General features: G+C 36.2%; 1 protein-coding gene and 1 pseudogene across 3 annotated transcripts in view; both read right to left on the bottom strand.

Moving 5' to 3' along the window:
- Positions 1 to 18,439, bottom strand: part of TADA2A (transcriptional adaptor 2A) — a 44,365-nt gene that overhangs the window by 18,858 nt on the left and 7,068 nt on the right. For 2 of the 3 annotated variants that reach the window (XM_039885895.1, XM_039885896.1), the window contains exons 3-8: positions 14,829 to 14,935; positions 13,334 to 13,393; positions 6,294 to 6,385; positions 4,271 to 4,428; positions 2,935 to 3,023; positions 1,655 to 1,727 (exon numbers count right to left, since the gene is read on the bottom strand). In XM_039885895.1, coding sequence (XP_039741829.1) covers positions 1,655 to 1,727; positions 2,935 to 3,023; positions 4,271 to 4,428; positions 6,294 to 6,385; positions 13,334 to 13,393; positions 14,829 to 14,935 — 579 coding nt within the window. The remainder of the gene's footprint in view (positions 1 to 1,654; positions 1,728 to 2,934; positions 3,024 to 4,270; positions 4,429 to 6,293; positions 6,386 to 13,333; positions 13,394 to 14,828; positions 14,936 to 18,439) is intronic. The other variant, XM_039885897.1, reaches the window with a different exon arrangement.
- LOC120621329 (uncharacterized) lies at positions 14,375 to 14,490 on the bottom strand (annotated as a pseudogene).

Below are 18,439 nucleotides of genomic sequence, written 5' to 3'. Positions count from 1 at the left end.
AGAGCACGAATAACTAAAATGTGTTACAGGTTTGAAATAATGAAATAAAAATTGTTAATTAATCGCTTCTAATTTTTTTCCTTTTGCCCCCACTTAATTACAGAAAGAAGCACAAGTGTAGCAGAAGAATTACAATCCTGCTTCCACAAAGAATGAAGAGTGAAATTAAATATCAACCATTACTATAGTTTTCTTAATAGTATTGAGGCTTAAGAATGAAGACCTTGGATTAGGGCCTAGAGAAGTGATTCAGCAAGTCTCTTACATAGTTGAGACATTATTGACATTAGAGATCCTGACTTTCAAAAGTTCGGTACTTTTGAACAGTATCTAAAAGGATGATATTGATAAAGTTTATTTTTTTTCTTTTGCATTCAGGAAAAGAAAGATACAATCTAGGAAACAATATCATTTTAGTTAAAGCTGGTGTATATGAGGAGAAATACTGAATGGCAATCTGCACACTACTTTGAAGGGAACAACATGAGAGGTGAGAAAAGACAGTAATATGAGTTACCCAGGGTTGAAAAGGAAATTGACATGAAGACTGACCAAATACAATGAGTCTAGTGAATGCTAAAGTAGTTTGCTTTCAGGCTTTCCTCTTTTAGTTCAATTTGTGTCACTGATTTTCCTTAGAAAAGTTGTGTGGGAGAAGAGAAATGAAATTTTGCAAAGAAAACCACTCAAGAAATATGTAGAGAAAAAATTCTGAAGGTAAAATTTTATGAGGACTCTCTTTGTCCTATATCTGGTGTAACAAACACCTAGGCAGCTCTTCTATGGAGAGAAGAATCAAATTCCTCTCCTGGTGACAGAGTAGCAGTTAATGCAAAATGAAAACTTGACTTATAGTTCAACAAGGATTCTATTTGCCTTTCCTGCCTGGGATACAGATTTAAGAGAAACAATGAAGATGCTGTTTGGGGAATACAGAATCCAAGGGACCATTATTCATCTATTGCATCATATTTAATTCTGGACTGAAATGAAAGAAAAGATTGGGGATTATTTTAAAAATGTAGTTCACTGAAAGCAGAAAGATGGAAAAATAGATTCAATGAAAATCTAACCATCTACTTTTAAGAGCCCTTGTTGGCATTAACCAATTATGTTATAACCCAAGAGTTGACATGAGTCCTTAGATTGCTAATCTTAAATAATTCAAAAATGCCAAAAATTCAACAGTTCTAAGAAACAAGAAATTCCCAATCTTGGTCTAAAGATCTTCGAAGAACTTCCATCTTTTCCCCTTCTATGGGAAATTTGAGGTAACAAATTATAGTGAATATCTAGTATCAGCAGTTGCTACTGAAGTCCCAAGGTCTTCACCCTGATCCCCTTCCTTCTAAGGAGGCAGAAAGGGCCAGTTAACCAATTACCTCAGTACAGTCAAAAGAAAGACGACACAGTCCAAGGGATGGGATGTTCCCAACTACCATTATATAATCAACACTCTCACCATCATCACAAATGATCTTTTTCATTGTGGTGAAAACCCAACAACAGGGTAAGTTCAGCATCTTTACCACTAGATTTTGAGTCCCATAAGGGCAGGGGACATGTTTTATTCATCTTTATATTCTTAGCACCCAACACAGTGTCATCATATAGTTTGCAATCAATAAAAACATTTACTGGAACAGAACATTACCATGTAAAATGTCCGAGTCATCTTCAACAAAATCGATGTCTCTCAAGTCCCACTCTGCGTAATTGTCAAACTCCTGTTTGGCGAAAAAAAATTACCACCCCAAACCCATCAGCTTTGAGTAATACCCTATAGTAGCCATGCATTAGAAGCAAACAGAAATACACAAGCAAACACTCATTAAAAAGTACTGAATAGGGTGCAAGGCCAGGATACTGCCAAAAGTATCTGAGAGGCTTTCGAGCAGTAGTGACGGCAAAAATGAGAAGTTATATGAGTTCAAGTAAAAACAAAACCTATTGCTCTAAAAATTAAAAGCAGTCTGTTCATAAAAGGTAACTCAAGAAAATCTAACTCTGACTAGGTCTTCGGGTAAAAAAAAAAAATTGTCTGCATTAATTCATATACCTTTTTATTACTGTCTGAGGGTTCTATTTATTCAATAATATTGCTTATATAGCTCAATAGGTAGATTTGTTCATATTCTATTCAATGAGTACAATTCGTAGGGGCAGTGTGTCTATGGAGTAGCTCTACAATATTACCTGCCATAAACAAAATGCTGACCTGGGTGTGGCTAGCAAAACTGTAGCTCACTAAATTTTAAATTACTTCCAGGAACATTATAATTGTAAATCAGATGATAAATCAAGAGATTTGCAACTATATTCACATGGCTTTTAACTCTATAGCTGAATGAGGAACATGTAGTTTTCACATGCATTCATCATTCTCTATATACCTGTGAATATGGTACAGGGGTCAGCAAACTACACAGTATGGACCAAATCCAGCCCACTGCCAGTTTTTGTAAATAAAGTTTACTGGAGCATAGGCATGCTCATTTGCTAACATATTATTGATACTGTTTTTTGCACAATAACGCCAAAGTTTAATTGCAAAAGAGACTTTATGATCCGCAAAACCTAAAATATTTACTATCTGTTCCTTAATAGAAAAAATTTGCCAACCTCTGATATAGTATAACCTTGACAGCCCATAGGTGTGGAATGAGAACCAGACTGTAGAAGCCCCACACTTACTAAGAAAAGTAAGAGCCAATACCCATGCAACTTAAGAAACAGGTTCTTGGTCTGAAGAACTTTTACTGTTTCACATGTGAATACATTTACAAATGAGAAAAGTCACTCAAATGGAAGAAAATGTGACTGCCTACGGCCCTACAAATTACAGTGCTTTGAAAATCTTTTTTTTTTTTTTGGTGATATGGAAACTAGGGGTAAGAGATAAGCTTCATTCAAAACAAAAATAAGTTTTCCTACCTCAATGAAATCTGCTCGAGCTGGCATGTATCCTGCCATGTCCCGAGAAAGCAAGGAGTCAAAGGTAGGTCGGGGAGGATCATCTGCAGCTGGAAGAATTTAGTTTTTCTTAATTACTTTATAAAATATTTGAATGGAGAGAGTGCCGCAGAATTAGTCCTCATTTACACTCTGAAATATTTTTGTTTGGAGAAAGACAGTGTCTGAGAGAATAAATAAAATTAAAAAGATTTTTATAAAGGGAAAAGTGAACAAGATAAAGTATTATGGAAATGGACTGATTTCTTAAAAAGGAAACTAAGACTTCGAAAACCTTCTAAGTAAATATGGGAAAATTACCTCTGCTTTTTGCTTTTAACGTGTGAAAAAAGAACCAAGGATCTTTGATGTTATAGAACATAAGCACTTACCTTCTCTGCTTTAGCTCCCTTATGCTTTAGGACTAATCTCAATTTACAAATTTCATCCAAGTGAGAGACAAAAAACAAACAAACCAACCAACCACTGGATGTGGAAGTTAGCTGGAATTGAGTCCCAGCTCTAATATCCACTAGTCCCTTAACTTTGCAAATTATTTAACCTTTCTGAATCTGTTTCTTCCTGTCTAAAACAAAAGCACTTGTTCTGCCTATCTCATTAAGTTTCTATGAGTACTATCCAAATAGGAGGTATCATCAGGCTTTGAGTTAGTCAGCTATGAAACTATTTCTAGAGAGTATGAGGAAAGGGAGCGGGGAAGGGAAAACATTCATATCTCATTACTTGTGCTCTGAGAGTCATTCAGGAAAGATGTCCATTTATAATTCATCATGTTTTTGGTTATGTTTTGTTAGAAGACCCATGGGTCCCTCGGCCACAGGAGATTAAAAAAAAGTTTATCATTACTGCTACAACCAAGTGAACAAAAATAACAAATTGCTTTTTGGACATAATACTGGGATGATTAATAAATAATAATAATGAGTCAAATACTGGACTTCCTTACAATCATGAACTCTCCAAAGAGATTGTAAAAAGGCTTGTGCTCAAGAGAGCATGGAAAGTTTGGTTCATTCTGCAGATCTCATCTCACAGAAGCAAGCATCAAAGTTAACTAATACGTTAGAGTCTCAGAGTGGGTGGAACTATACACTGGATCCAGGCATTGACAACCAGTATAGAACTCTGACCTCTGGGATATATTCTCTCCTTGCCTCATCAAAATAATAGCCATGACAACTCATCCTGTCTCCATAAACTCGTTAACCATCCAAGTCATCAAACCACTGTTTATCTGCTACTGCAACAGGGCCCAAGGATGACTTAAGTAGCTCTTAAAAATAAGGGAGGCACTTACAGTGAAATGGAATGGCTGTGTCAGCAGTTTTTCCCTCCTCGGCTTGTTTCAGGTTAAGCAGGGTAGATGCAAAAAGAGGGTTATTGATGAAATGCTTCATGTAGTGCTTCTCACACTCTTCCTTGGTCTTGGTACACATCTGATTGGCTACATCTTGCCTAGAGGAGTATGAGGAAAAGAGAAGGAAGTTATGCTTTCAATTTTACACCATGGTAAAAGCAAGGTTTATTCTTTCCATATTTTAAGCCTCATTCATATCATGTCTGGAATTTGATACCTCGGAACTGGTATCATCGAGATACCAGCGAACAATAAGACCGATAGGGCCTAATATTGGTATAACCTGATGTTCCAAGTCCTGCTATTCTAAGACATAGAAACAATATCTGAAAAGCCCTTTCCTTTCCACCAAAAGAAGGGAAGATCACTAGAAAAATCTGTCATTTCCCTGAGTTAGGCCCCAGGAAAAGAACTGCCTTAAATAATAAGCCACTTCAAAACACACAAAATGTACATAAGTACAGTTTTATATTTGAATAACGTTTTAGAGTTTACAAAACACTTTACATGAACAAGCATTTCTTTACTAGAGCTTTTAACACTTGGCCAAACATCAGCTAGAAACATTCACAACATAATTTAAGTTAATCCTACCATTAACTGTATGGGATTACTATCTCATTTTTTTCACAGATGAACAAAGAATACCCAAAGAGATAAGAAACTTGTTCAAGAACTCAAAGTATAAAAGTGAGAAAACCAGAATTTGTTCTCAAGACTCCTGACTCCTAGCCCAGATAATGAAGAGGTAGAAGTGAAATCTCTCAAAGTTACCTCTCAACCTCTCTCTTACAAGGCACTTCACTTGTTCTTCTCTTAAGGTATTATCATGCTCTGCTTTGTGTACTTCAATCATCTGTGTATATACTTTGATTCTCCTACTAGACCATAAGATTATTCACAGCAGAGTAAATGTCATAATTCTTAGCTTTCACCACCCTCACCACCAAGCTTAGTGCCTTACCCACAGTATATAGAGAAAACAATAGTTTTTTGTGTTCTTTGCAAAGAGAGAAGGTGGACAGGGAGGATTAGCCCATTTTAGAGCATTAGAATAGTAGGCAAAAAATGAAAAATCAAAAGGACCAAAGATGACTTGCAAGTGTCTTATAAGTGATCATTTTTTCTATGTATTCCTTATAGCACACGCTATTTTATGCTTAAAAAATGCTAAATGAATAATTACAAGCAAAATGTGAACAGAACTCAAGTATCCTTCAGTGCCCTCGATCTAAGGAAGGCAGCACAGTACATTCTATTAATATCAGGAAAGATTATATTCACTAGGAAGTCAGGACAGGCAGGATCTAGTTAAGAGTCCCTCACTAAAAAGCTATCTGATTATGAGAAATCACTTTAACTCCCTTAAGCTTCAGATTTTTCATAAACAAAACATATTTAATATTTTTAATATGCCTCTGCTATACAGTTCACAAAATATCTTCAGTATCAAAGTACACCCAAAGTGTAAAAATGAAGGTGGTGCTATTATTGTTTTTGCAACCTAGGATAACAGCAATGACCACTGTTCAATTCTGCCAAACTTAAACTGAAAGCTAAAAACAGGGAATGCAAATAGAAGTCTGTCAAACCTGAATCTCATGTAAGCTGTGGCCATCTACCTAAAGTCTGACTCAGCTAAATGACGAGGGCATCTACAGCCAAGAAAAATTCACAAAATCAGAAAGGAGCAATAACTAGTAAGTCTAAATCTCCCCACTATTCAGAAAAGAATACCCAACCTTCCCTGTGTTGATACATCCAAGTAGCCTTTTAGGCATGTCCAGTCATTGACCACAAAACATTCCATATCCCTGTGAGGCATTTCAGAAGACTTGTCTCTAAGTCATGGGTCAATAGAAAAACAACATATGACCCCCAAAGTCCTCTTTCTAAGGCTCCTCCTTTTGCCTTCTTCTCTGAGCCCACTAGGACAGGACAACCTCTAACACCAAGCTCTTACCAATTTCCAAAGCCACAGTCCATCACAGCTTCTAAAAGGGCCATTTCTTCTTGAGCAGTCCAGCTGGGGTCAAGAACAGGAAAATCTGAGGTCTAAGGAAGAAAAAGTTTTACCTAAGAACAGATATGGAAATGGAACCTAGCAACCTCAACTGTAACATTAATTTATAGTCTAATGACTCTCTTTCTCATGGTACTGAGAGGTACCAAAAGCTACATTCCTTTAGTTGTCTACCTCTCCCACCCCTATTTCCACTGTCAGCTACAAGGGTCCCCCATAAATATTATCACACATAACTGCTATGTAACTCACGCAGAAACTTATCATGAAGGCAGAGACAAATATTACAGTATGTTCCCACTTAGTTAAGGAAGAGAAGAATACAAATGTGTGCATATTTATTTTTAGACAGAATAAACCATACAGTTAAAAAAAAAAAAAAAAAAAGGTTACCTATGAGGGAGAAATCAGGGTGGAAAGGATAGGGACAGAAATTAGACTTCTTTGAGTATTTCTTGTTTGCATATTTGACTTCAAAAACATAAGGACTGTACAAATTATTAACTTGTAAAATCCTAAAAATTAAAAGCAAAATGTAACAAATAAACATAAATTAATCTTGTCATAATCACACAGAAGGAAACTATTCCAATTCACTTTAAAATTCAGTAATTTGACTAAATGTCTGTAGTGGAATATGCCTTAAAAGTAAAAAGAACTGCCAAAATAAAAAACTTAAATCACTTTAGTAGTGTTGGTATATTCTAAGATTACTGTATGTGGATGTGTTATGGGGTAAAGCAAATAAATAATTATGTGGGTATCACTGAGCGGTGGGATTTTTGGCTTGGAGAAAATAAGATATAAGAGCTGTATAAGGTTATGTAAAACCTTGTAGTCTGGTATTTGAATAAAAAGTTTTAGTATAAACTCCTGAGTATTTTGTCTCACAAGAATAATGTCCAAACACTGTTCTCTGACAAGGTCTAGAAACAATGAACAAGGTCCAGTAGCAATGAGCACTTCTGTGCCCAGTATAGAGTGCTTCTCTATATACTATTTCCCATTAAAGGAACTAGGGCTTTTTGAAGGAAAAGCTGATCTAGCTTTGGGTCACGAAATGTACCAGATGAGACCCGAACATTTTATCGTACTGGAAAGCAAAAAAAGCTCTCAAAGACTATAAGGGTCATGTGAAAGGGATTCAGAGGCTAACTTGTAGCGGCTCCCACTAATCAAAAATAGAACATTTTGAGCATTAATAAGGATAACTGCAAAGGACTGAGACACATCAAATATTGCAAATATCTAGAGGATGCCAAGATATCGATTCATATTTTCAAAACTAGTAAATAAAAGGAAATACATCAGGTATTTATCCTGCATTTCCTGTACAAACTTTACCGCAGGGTGATCACATAGATAATGATAAGAAGTCTCTCTTTATAGAATTAACTCATAAATTAAAAGGAGTGACAGAATTAAAAGATAACTACTCACAATACCCAACAAATAGATCTAGACAATGATCATAAATGAATCTGATATAGGCACTAAATGTAACTACTAATTTATAAAAAACACAGAAGATGGAGGAACACATTAATCAGCAAAATCTAGCCTAATCTAACATCTATAAGACAACCGAGTTTTTTTTAAATCAAGTAAACTGTAAGAAATGAAAGAAAGAGGGCCGGGGGAAGGAGGAGAGGGAGAACCAACACAATAGCAAATATATAAGGGAACCAATTAGAATGTGTGGACCTTATTTGTAACTGAATTAGAACAGATTGTAAAAGTTTAAAAAATTTTTTAGACACTCATAATACCCACAAGAATAGTTAAAATGAAGAAGCCGACAATATCAAAAGTTGGCAAGCATGTGGAGCATTCAGAACTCTCAGCCACTGTTAGTGGAGGTGTAAAATGATACAACCACTTGGGAAACTTTTTGATAGTTTCTTGAAAGTCATTTATTCTATGACCTAGCAATCCTTTCCTAAGTATTTATCCAAGAAAAATGAAAATATACATCCACGAAAAGCCTTATACAAGCTTTATTCATAATAGTCAAAAACTATGCAAAGCCCAGGTGTCCATCAAAAGAATGTATAAACAAATTATGTTATCCTCTTACCATGGAATATTACTCAATGGTAAAACGGGATGAACTACTAGATACACAACATGAATAAATCTCAAAAATATACTGAAAGAAACCAGAAACAAGAGTATACACGGTACAGATCCATTTACATATAGTTCTAGGATAAGCAAAATTGATCTATAGTGATAAAAATCAGAACAACAACTGTTTCAGGGTGGAGAAAGGAGCAGATTTCTTTAAAGATTTTATGATTATAGAAATGTCAAAAATGACTCAAATTATTTTTAAATTTTAGAGAGATCTAATAAAGCATTTATAGATGAAATAATGTCTAGGAGATTTGCTTCAAAATAATCTGAAGGGTTAGAAGTTCAGATGAAACAAGACAGGCCATAAGTTGATCATTTTAAGTGCTACTGACAAGTATATGGGAATTTATTATGTGTGGTAGTTGGTTACAGTGGTGGCCCCTAATGCGTTTCTCCTAGAATCCACATCCTTGTGTGTTGCCTTCTCATTTACTATGGACTGAACCTGTGACTTGCTTTAAGATGGCCTGGCAGCTTCCACTTTTATGCTCTTGGGATTCCTGAGCCACCAGTAGGAAATCTAGCCTCCTGGCTAGAAAGACCATGTGAAGAGGCCACAATGGAGAGAAAAAGGCCTTACGATTACCTGGAAAAGAACTAAGGCCTGAGGCAGTTAAAATAGTCCAGCTAATTCTGAACCAATTCAAGCCATCTTCCTGAGGTGCTGGAAGTATGTGAAAAAAGCCCTTTAAAGGACTTCCAGCCCCAGTACATCAACTGAAACTGAAAGTTACCCTCACTGTGCTCAATCTGAATTCCTGACCTACAAAACTGTGGGAGATAATAAAATGGTTGTTATTTTAAGCCATGACGTTTTGCAGTAGCTGTTAGGTAGCAATCAATAACTGAAACATCATTATCTCTATTTTAGTGTGCGCTTGAAATTTTCTATAGTAAAATTTTTTAAAAGTGACACGAGATTTTCTGGTTACACAAGCATTTAGAAATTGTTCTCTTTTGTTAATGACAAAAAAAAATCTGTGATTTGTGAAGTTGCACTGATAAGCAATACATTTTTTTATCTAAGCATACACTATAAATATGCTTAACACATGAGGTACTATGAGATCAAAAAGAAATTTCAGAGTCTATGTCTATATTAAATTCATAATAATCGGTCAATCTGGCAAGTGCCATAAACGCATGTAAATACAACAACTCATAGCTGAAGAGCCTATGTTATTTCTAAAACTGTATTTTAGAATACTAATTAGTCCTTACCAACTTTACTGAGATAAACAAGAACAACTTTCTACACCAAAAACAAATAAAAGGGCATAATACAGTTTTTCTTAAAGTTTTATAAATGTAATTCAATTCCTGGGCCCAATCTCAGTCCTACTGAACCAGAATCTAACAGCAAGGCCTAGGAATTTACATTTTTAAGAAGCTTCCAGGTGATTCTTATAAACTAAAGTTTAAGAATCACTGGTATAAGGGTGTGGCAGCAAGTGGTGCCTTGACTTGTTTAAGGTTCTAAGAATTATAAGACAAAAATAGGCAAAGAACTCAGAAATCTTAACGCACCACCCACCACAGCATGAGTAACTTCCAAAAATACAGCACAGTGAGATGACAAAAGTACTGAAAACCATTTAAAGTTTTCTGAGTATTCATATGCCAAAAAAAAAAATTCAAGGTTTTAGTGGCTTCATGTGTAGAAAGCAAAAATTTGGCCATCATTCTTACTGAAGAAAAGATTCTTCTTTTCCTGATCTGGGACTAGATAAGAATGTTAGAAAAAAGGGAAAAAAAAAAGAGTAATAGTAACCTCCAAAAGCTCCCAAAAGTAAAAGACAGACTTCTGAAATGTGTTTGCATTGGTGTTGAGTATGTGAGAAAAGGATGATGTAATCAGAATTAAGTGGACTTGGAATGAAACTTAGTGCCTTCAGCATTATGCAAAAGGCACTGTGCCCAGAACACCTAAGAAGAACTCATGGTCAGCTTTTCTACAGTAGATAACCATCAATCTACTCAACCTGTACTTAATTATCCTTGAAGGAATTATTTTCACAATTTAAATGAATAAATTTATATTCTGGTTCTAAGCATTCTTGTGCGAATTTGGGAAGAATAAACCAGCTTTCTGAAGACCTGATAACCTTGGTGAACTGAACTCAAAGCCATAACTACTCTGACCAAACTTTATTCATTGGGGAAAAACTTTACTACTATGAAAAGATGTTCCACATATGTTATCGGAGAGATGCTAATTAAAACTAGTGACCTTTGTACACCTATTAGAATGGCCAAAATCCAGAAAACATCAAATGCTGGTAACGATGTGGAGCAACAGGAACTCTCACTCATTGCTGGTGGGCATGCAAAATGATAAAGCCACTTTGGAAGGCAGTTGGGCAGTTTCTTACAAAACTAACTATTCTCTTACCGTGTGACCTAGCAATCGAGTTTCTTGGTATTTACCCAAAGGAGCTGAAAATATGTCCACACAAAAACTTGCATGTGGACATTTAGAGCAGCTTTCTTCATAACTGCCACACCTTGGAAGCAATCAAGATGTTCTTTAGTTGGTGAATGGATAAACTGGTATATCCAGACAATGGAGTATTATTCAGCACTGAACAGAAATAAGCTATTAAGCCATAAAAAGATATGGAGAAAACTTACATACATATTACTAAGTGAAAGAAGCCAATCTGGAAAGGCTACATATTGTATGATTCCAACTATATGACATTCTAGAAAAAACTATGGAGTCCGTAAAAAGATAAGTGGTTGCTAGGGGTTAAGAGGAGGGATGGATGAATAGGCAGACCATGGAGGATTTTTAAGGACATGAAACTATGCTATATGATATTATAACAGTGGATACATGACATTATATATTTGTACAAAACTGCAGAATGGACAACACTAAGAGTGAACTCTAATGTAAACTACGGACTTTGGGTGATAATGCCATGTCACTGTAGGTTCATCTGCTATAATAAATGTACCACTCTGGTGGGGGATGTTGATAATAGCGGAGGCTAAGTGTTTGTGGGGGCAGGGGATATGTCAGAAATCTCTACTTCCTACTCAATTTTGCTGTGAACCTCTAACTGCTCTAAAAAGAAGTCTAATATAAAAAAAAATTATTCCAAGTCATATAATTAGTGTAGAAAGTATTTAGAAAATGTAAGGTGTTTAGAGAGAGGTAGGGAAAGGCTAGCTAGTTGGCTGCTAAGAACTCTAGGGAGCATTTTTTGATTAATTCATTATAAACCAGGATCTGACTCTCAGAATTGCAGGCCCAAAAATTTCATCTTAACAGGACCCCACAGATAATTAGACTCAGAGATGCTGGTTTGCCCTTCCTAAATTTTTAAGAGACTGAAGTAGACATACTATAGTGCCGTAGTAGGCATAATTTTAAAGATGACCCCTTCTGTCCCCAGGATTCTCCCTGATTATTCAAACACTAACTACATATTGCTGTGAATGGACTCTGTTGATGGGATTAAGGTACTAAACTATCTACTTTAGAAAACAAAGATTATCCTGGATTATCCATGTGGGCCCAATGTAATCACATGGGCCCTTAAATGTAGAAGATGGGGGCAGAAGAGTCAGAGAGATTCAGCACAGAAGAAATAAGGAAGAAGGAGAGGTCAGAGACTCCAAACATTTCATCGATAACCCTCAAGGACTCCCTACTACCACTAGTTTTGAATACAGAGAAAGGGGGCCAGGAGCCTAGTGGTTGAGAGCAAGCCCTGGCCAATAAGGAATCAGTGGCATCAGTCCCACAATCTCAAGGCAGTGAATTCTGTCAATGACCTGAATTAGAATAGAAGTGGACTGGAATCAGATTTTCCCCCAGGGCCTCCAGATCATATCTCAGGCTGGCCAATACTTTCATTTCAGCCGTTTGGGACTTGGAGAAAAACAGCTGAGACTAATGGTCTTCTGACTTATAAAATTGTGAAATAAATTTGTGTTGTCTTAAGCCACTTAATTTTTGGTAATTTGCTATGGAAGCAATATAAAACTAATACAAGTGTCAATGGATTAATTCATAATGTGAAATTGTTACTGACAAGTAAATGACTCAGCCAGCATTCTTTCTTCTAAGAAAGAATGAGAGGCTGAATGTAAGAAAATTACTTGGTGAACTACTAGTTATGCTGTGATAGGCTAAATGTAAGAAAATTACTTGGTGAACTACTAGTTATGCTGTGATAACTGACAAAACTATCTTGACAAAGGTATAAATACCTGCCAAGCAGACCAGATATTCACTTTGACTTATTAAAATGCCCATTCCTCTGGCTAGAGCTTGGAAGTATATATACTACAAGCACCTGCCTCTCATTCCTTCTTTAGAGGTGGCAATACAATAAAATTACAGCCAAGTCTTATCCTGGCCTATATCTTTGAAGTGATTTTGTGTATTGTATCATTCACTCTATGTTCATTTTAAAACTTAACTCTCAAAAGGTAACTAACTTCCCTAAGGAAGGGGGATGGAGTGCCAGACATAAACATCACTGCTACTCACAAGAACCACATAAAAATACCATTAGCCAAAACACATCAATAATACATCTATTGTATATTTATCAATGAACCTAAAAAGCAGTGTAACTCTTATCCCTATATCAGTGAATCTCAAAAAGTACTTCCGTTAAATTCCTTCTAAAAATGCTGAGTATACAGAATGATTTTTGGACTTAAAATACCTTTGTACGTCCATAAAACCCTAAAAAAATTATTGCATAATGATTACCTAATTCAGAAGAGGAGGAAAGAAGAGATTCTTAGAGATGAAGGAAAAAAAGAGTAATTCCCAGTATAAAACTTGAAAAATAAACAGAAATTCCCTGCAACTTCATCTTTACCATTATTTCATAAGTATGATCACTTTGATGTTTCTTGAACTCAAATCCTCGAGTGAAACACTGTAAAAAAAAAAAAAAAAGAGGGGGGAATTAAGTTACCAAAAAAGTTACATTTTGAAATACTATCTTAAAGGATAAAAGATGGTTTGGGGAATACTCTACTCTTGTGATGAGTTTTTAACAATTCATTTACTCTTGTCTGCACCCACAATAGGATGACTATATTCATGATCCCAGCTTTTCAGTGGCCCTCATAGAGAAAAAACAATAATCTGAAAAAAAGACTTTTCCCTGTGACAACTCTTCCTTTGATAAAAGCATAAGCCCTGGTATCACACTGCCCAAATTTAAATTCTGGCTCCATGCTTGGTGTATTTCAGTAATTCTAAGACATATTTTTTCATATTTTAAAACTCTGAAATGAGAATTCATCTTATAATAAAAACTACATAACTTCCATCAGCCATGTTTACATTTTTGAAATTGGGATGCTTCTTATAATCAATAATGTCTTGGATTCGATAAAATATGGTATTTATCGTGTGACCTTGAGCAAACTATTTAACCTCCTCTCTTTGCCTGAGTTTCTTCTATAAAATGAGGATATTAATCATACTTACTTTATAGGGCTGTAATGATGATTTAAGAGTTAATTCATGTAAAATACTCAAAATAGTGCTGGGCACAGAGTAAGCACTTACTATTATTACCATCATCATCCATAAAATGGTTTGTTCTTTTGTCTGTCACCTACTCAAAAATCACTCTTCAATAAGACAATAAACAGTGTCATAGGAGCTATCAAAAGGAATAAGCCTCCAATTCTGTTTCCTGTAGTTTCAATACTTTAACTCTTCAGAGCAAAAAGTATTAAGCATTAGGTTGATCCAGAGATGTAACACACAGGCATACCTTTTACTGCACTTCACAGATGTTGCGTTTTTTTACAAATTGAAGGTAAGACCCTCTACCAGCAAAAAGATTATGATTTGTTTTACTGTAACACTGACTTTATTTATTATTATTATTTATTATTATTTATGTCTACAGCACCTGGTCTTCCTAGGTGGTCTCCCATCCAAGTACTAACCAGGCCCGGCTCTGCTTAGCTTCTGCGATCAAACATCAGGCTTGTTCTGGGTGGCATGGCCACAGACCATGGACCGTGGCTCCACTGGGGCATGAACCCAGGACATTCTGCGTGTAAAGCGACGTGCTAACCGCTACACTATGGAACCACATCCAATACTGACTTTATTACAGTGCTCTGGAATCTAACCCACAGTAATCTGAGGTATACCTATATTCAACAGTCTATCTCTTATGCATTTTCTCTGTTCCCCAACTTTTTACTGGTAAAATGTGTACTGGAAGATTGACTGGAAGAAATAGATTTAATAAGGTATGATCGTCCTAAGCAATTGATAGTCATCTCTGAATTTACTATATCTATAAAACTAGAATAGGACAGGCAAGCCTCTCCTTAATGAGTTACCTGTAAGCAGAGGAAAAACGGAGGTGGCCCACATTCTGCACACTTGATATAAGGTTCCATAAGGTAAGAAGAGCAGCCTCGGCAAGGTGGCTTATCAGAGGGATCACCTAGAACAAAATATATATATACTAGCTTTAAAACACCTTAAGAGCAAGGTGAAAATCTGCAAATGACCATACAGATAGTGAACTCTACTGAAAAGTTCATGGAGACAAGATGAGCTTATTCCAAATAAAAAAAAATCATGTTTCTTTTTATTTCAGGGCAGCTTTACTCCTTCCTACAATGTACCTACTTCAAACGGCATTTAAGCAGATATGGCTCCTGCAGAGAAATTTATACACATGAGTTGTAACTGGAAGTTTCATAATACCCACAACTTATTTTTTCAGGGGGGAAAATGTCACACACTTATATTACGCATATATTTATAAATAAAGTAAATCTGATAAAATGTTAATCTGAATCTAGGTAGTGGGCAACAAGTAATCACTGTACTGTTCTTTCGACTTTTCTATAATTTTTTAAATTGTCATAATAAAAAGTTAGGGGGAAAAAACTCCTTTAAATATATGTCTTGAGATATACTACTTTATATGAGTTGAGAATTAAACCCAGGAAAGCTCTTTCTCCCATAGTAAGCAAAGAAACATAGCAGACCTTCCTCCAGTTCCAGTGACAATATTGTCTACTAAATATTAAGGTGAGGAGTACTATCCAAACTCTCTAAAGTCAGAAAAATGCAGCTCTGTTTGTCCCCAGTTGCCCCAGACTCTGCCTCTCTAGAGACAGGGCAACCTAACAGTGTCATTCTCCATGATCAACAGCAGGAGTCTAAGGAAACACAGGCTTTGCAGGTAAATGAAGGGATTTAATCTGTTTAGCCTGGGGCAGGATTTCTCACATTCCGTAATAGCATTTTCCTTCCTAAATCCAAGAAAAAATCTTCAAGGCACCTTTCCCTCTTGTAAATGGTGATTATTGTTCTTTTCATTTGTTTCTAAATGAAGACCTAGAGGAAAATGACAGGGAAAAGAAAAGAATCCTTTTGGCAATAGCTTCAAAATAAATATAAAGAATAGCAGATACCCCACCTTTCCTATTTTAAATTTTGACATAAAAGAACAAAAATTGTTTTTTTAAATTTATTTAGTTTCAAGTATACAGTACATTGGTTAGACATCTATATAGTTCATAAACGACCCCCACCAATTGCTCCTTCCCTCCCGTCCCTCCATCTAGCCAACAACGTATTAAAGCTAATTGCATTCCCTATGCCACGTGACCATGCATCAGCTAATCTGTACTTCTTTAACCCTTCATCCCATTCTCCCAGCCCCCAAACCTCCCTCCCCTCTGTCCGTCACCAAATTGTCCACTATATCTGTAAGTCTGTTTTTGATTGGTTTGTTCTTTTTATTCCTTGGATTCCACATACTAGTGAAATCATATAGTGTTTATCTTTCTCAGTCTGACTTAATTATCTTCTAGTTCCATCAAAGCAATATCTTTCTCCATTCCCTTCCTTTTAGTCTGTGTGTGTCTTTCAATCTGAAGTGAGTCTCTCATAGACAACATGTAAGGGTCTTGTTTTCCTTTCCACTCATCCGCTGTATCTTTTAGTTGGAGCACTTAATTCTTTTCTATTTGAGGTACTTATTGATAGGAATGTAGTTGTTACCATTCTTTACTCCTGTTTTTGATACATGTTTTTTCTTCTTAAAGAAGTCCCTCCAACATTTCCTGTAATATTGGCTTGGTGGTGATAAATTCCTTTAGCTTATTTTTATCTGGGAAGCTCTTTATCTGTCTTTCAACTCTAGATGATAGCTTTGCTGGATAAACTATTCTTGGTTGTAGATCCTGGGTCTTCATCTTGTCGAATATTTTTTGCCAAGCCCTTCTGTCCTGCATAGGTTCTTCTGAGAAATCCGCTGCCAGTCTTACGGGGTTTTCCCTTAAAAGTAACTGTCTGTTTTTCTCTTGCTGCTTTTAATATTCTTTCTTTGTATTTAACCTTTGGCATTTTAATTATAATGTGGCCTGGTATGGGCTTCTTTTGATCCCTGGTTTTTAGGGTTCTCTGAGCTTCCTGGGGTTGTATGTCCATTTCCTTTACCAGGTTAGGGAAGTTTTCCATAATTACTTCTTCAAACAGCTGTTCAACATCTTGATTTTCTTCAGTTATGCCAATCAGATGGATATTTGGACTCTTAACAGTGTCCCATATACTCCTTAAATTATTTTTATAGTCTTGGCATCTTATCTTTTCCCATTCTGATTGCGTGTCCTTGGCTTTCCCATCCTCTAGGTAGGGCATTTGGTCCTTTTATTCACTTTGTTTATTCCTTTGTTTATTGCATTTAATACACTTCTCATCTCAGATAATGTTTTTCATTTCAGACTGGTTCCCTTTTATAATTTCCATTTTTATGTTTTTTATCTCTTTGTTGAAGTTCTCATTGAATTTACCTCCCAAAAGTTCATTGAGCATCTTTTTATAACCAGTGTTCTGAACTCTGCATTTGTTAGATTAATTGACTCCATTATATCTGGATCTCTGTTCTGTTCTCTCATATGGTTTCTGCTTCTTTATGTTCCCATTTTGGCTGCCTTTCCATGTCTGTTTCTATGTACTGAGCAAAGCTCCTAAGTCTCCCAGTCTTCTTAGTGTGGATTTGTAAAGTAGGTGTCCAGTGGCACAGTCCTCAGATGGGTTCAGCTGCAGGCCAAATTTAGCCCAAGACTGCCCCTCTGGGGTCATCTGTTAAGATTCAGCAAGCAATCCACCGATGCTATGCTTACAGTTGCCTCAAAAGGCCACACCAGAAACCGAGGCCAGCTGCCTCCAGTGAGAGTCTAGGCTCTTCTCAGCAAGCAGCACTTGACTCACTGGTATACCTGGATGTGGCTTGGGTGGGGCCATGAGTTGGGGGAGGTGGGGTTTCAGGGAATCCTTGGCCTGGCGACCTCTGTGATCCAGTTTATGTCCATGCACTCGGAGCGGGGAGGGCTCAACAAAAATTGTTTTATGTTAAGTGCTAGATGCCAATTTTTACCACATTACCTTCTTACTATCCTTTTATTTTAATATGTTTGTTTTTCTTTCCTCAAACAACAACAAAATTGGCCACTGACCAAAGAGCTTTTAACTGCTTCTGTCAAGAAGTAATTTTGTAAAAGTAATCCAATTTATAGTTTTAAAAGATTTAGACAATAAAAGCATAAAATATAAGTCACCCTCTATTAACATTTTATTTCCAGTCATTCTTCTGTGCATGCATATATTAACACAAGTGGGATACTACACATGATGTCAAGTGTTTTCTTCACTTGCCAACATTTTTCATGACAGTACACACAGATCTTCCTCATTCTTTTTAATGGATCAACAGCATTACATTATATCAATTATCTAACCTAATTGTTTTCAACTGCCCTCTAGAAGGCATTTTGGAAATTTGAGATGCTTGTTTACACAATGACTAGGGAACAGGCAGGGACCAAAGATGCTAGATATCTTGCAATGGTCAAGACATTCCTACACTACAAAGACTTGGCCTGTGTCCTGCAAAACTTTTCAAATGTCCCATCAGACATTCGAGGGGTAA

This window comes from Pteropus medius, unplaced genomic scaffold, assembly GCF_902729225.1.
Source record: "Pteropus medius unplaced genomic scaffold, Ma_sr-lr_union100, whole genome shotgun sequence".
NCBI lineage: Eukaryota > Metazoa > Chordata > Mammalia > Chiroptera > Pteropodidae > Pteropus > Pteropus medius.
Note: the sequence above shows the minus strand (reverse complement) of the source record. Positions and strands in the feature narration are given on the sequence as shown.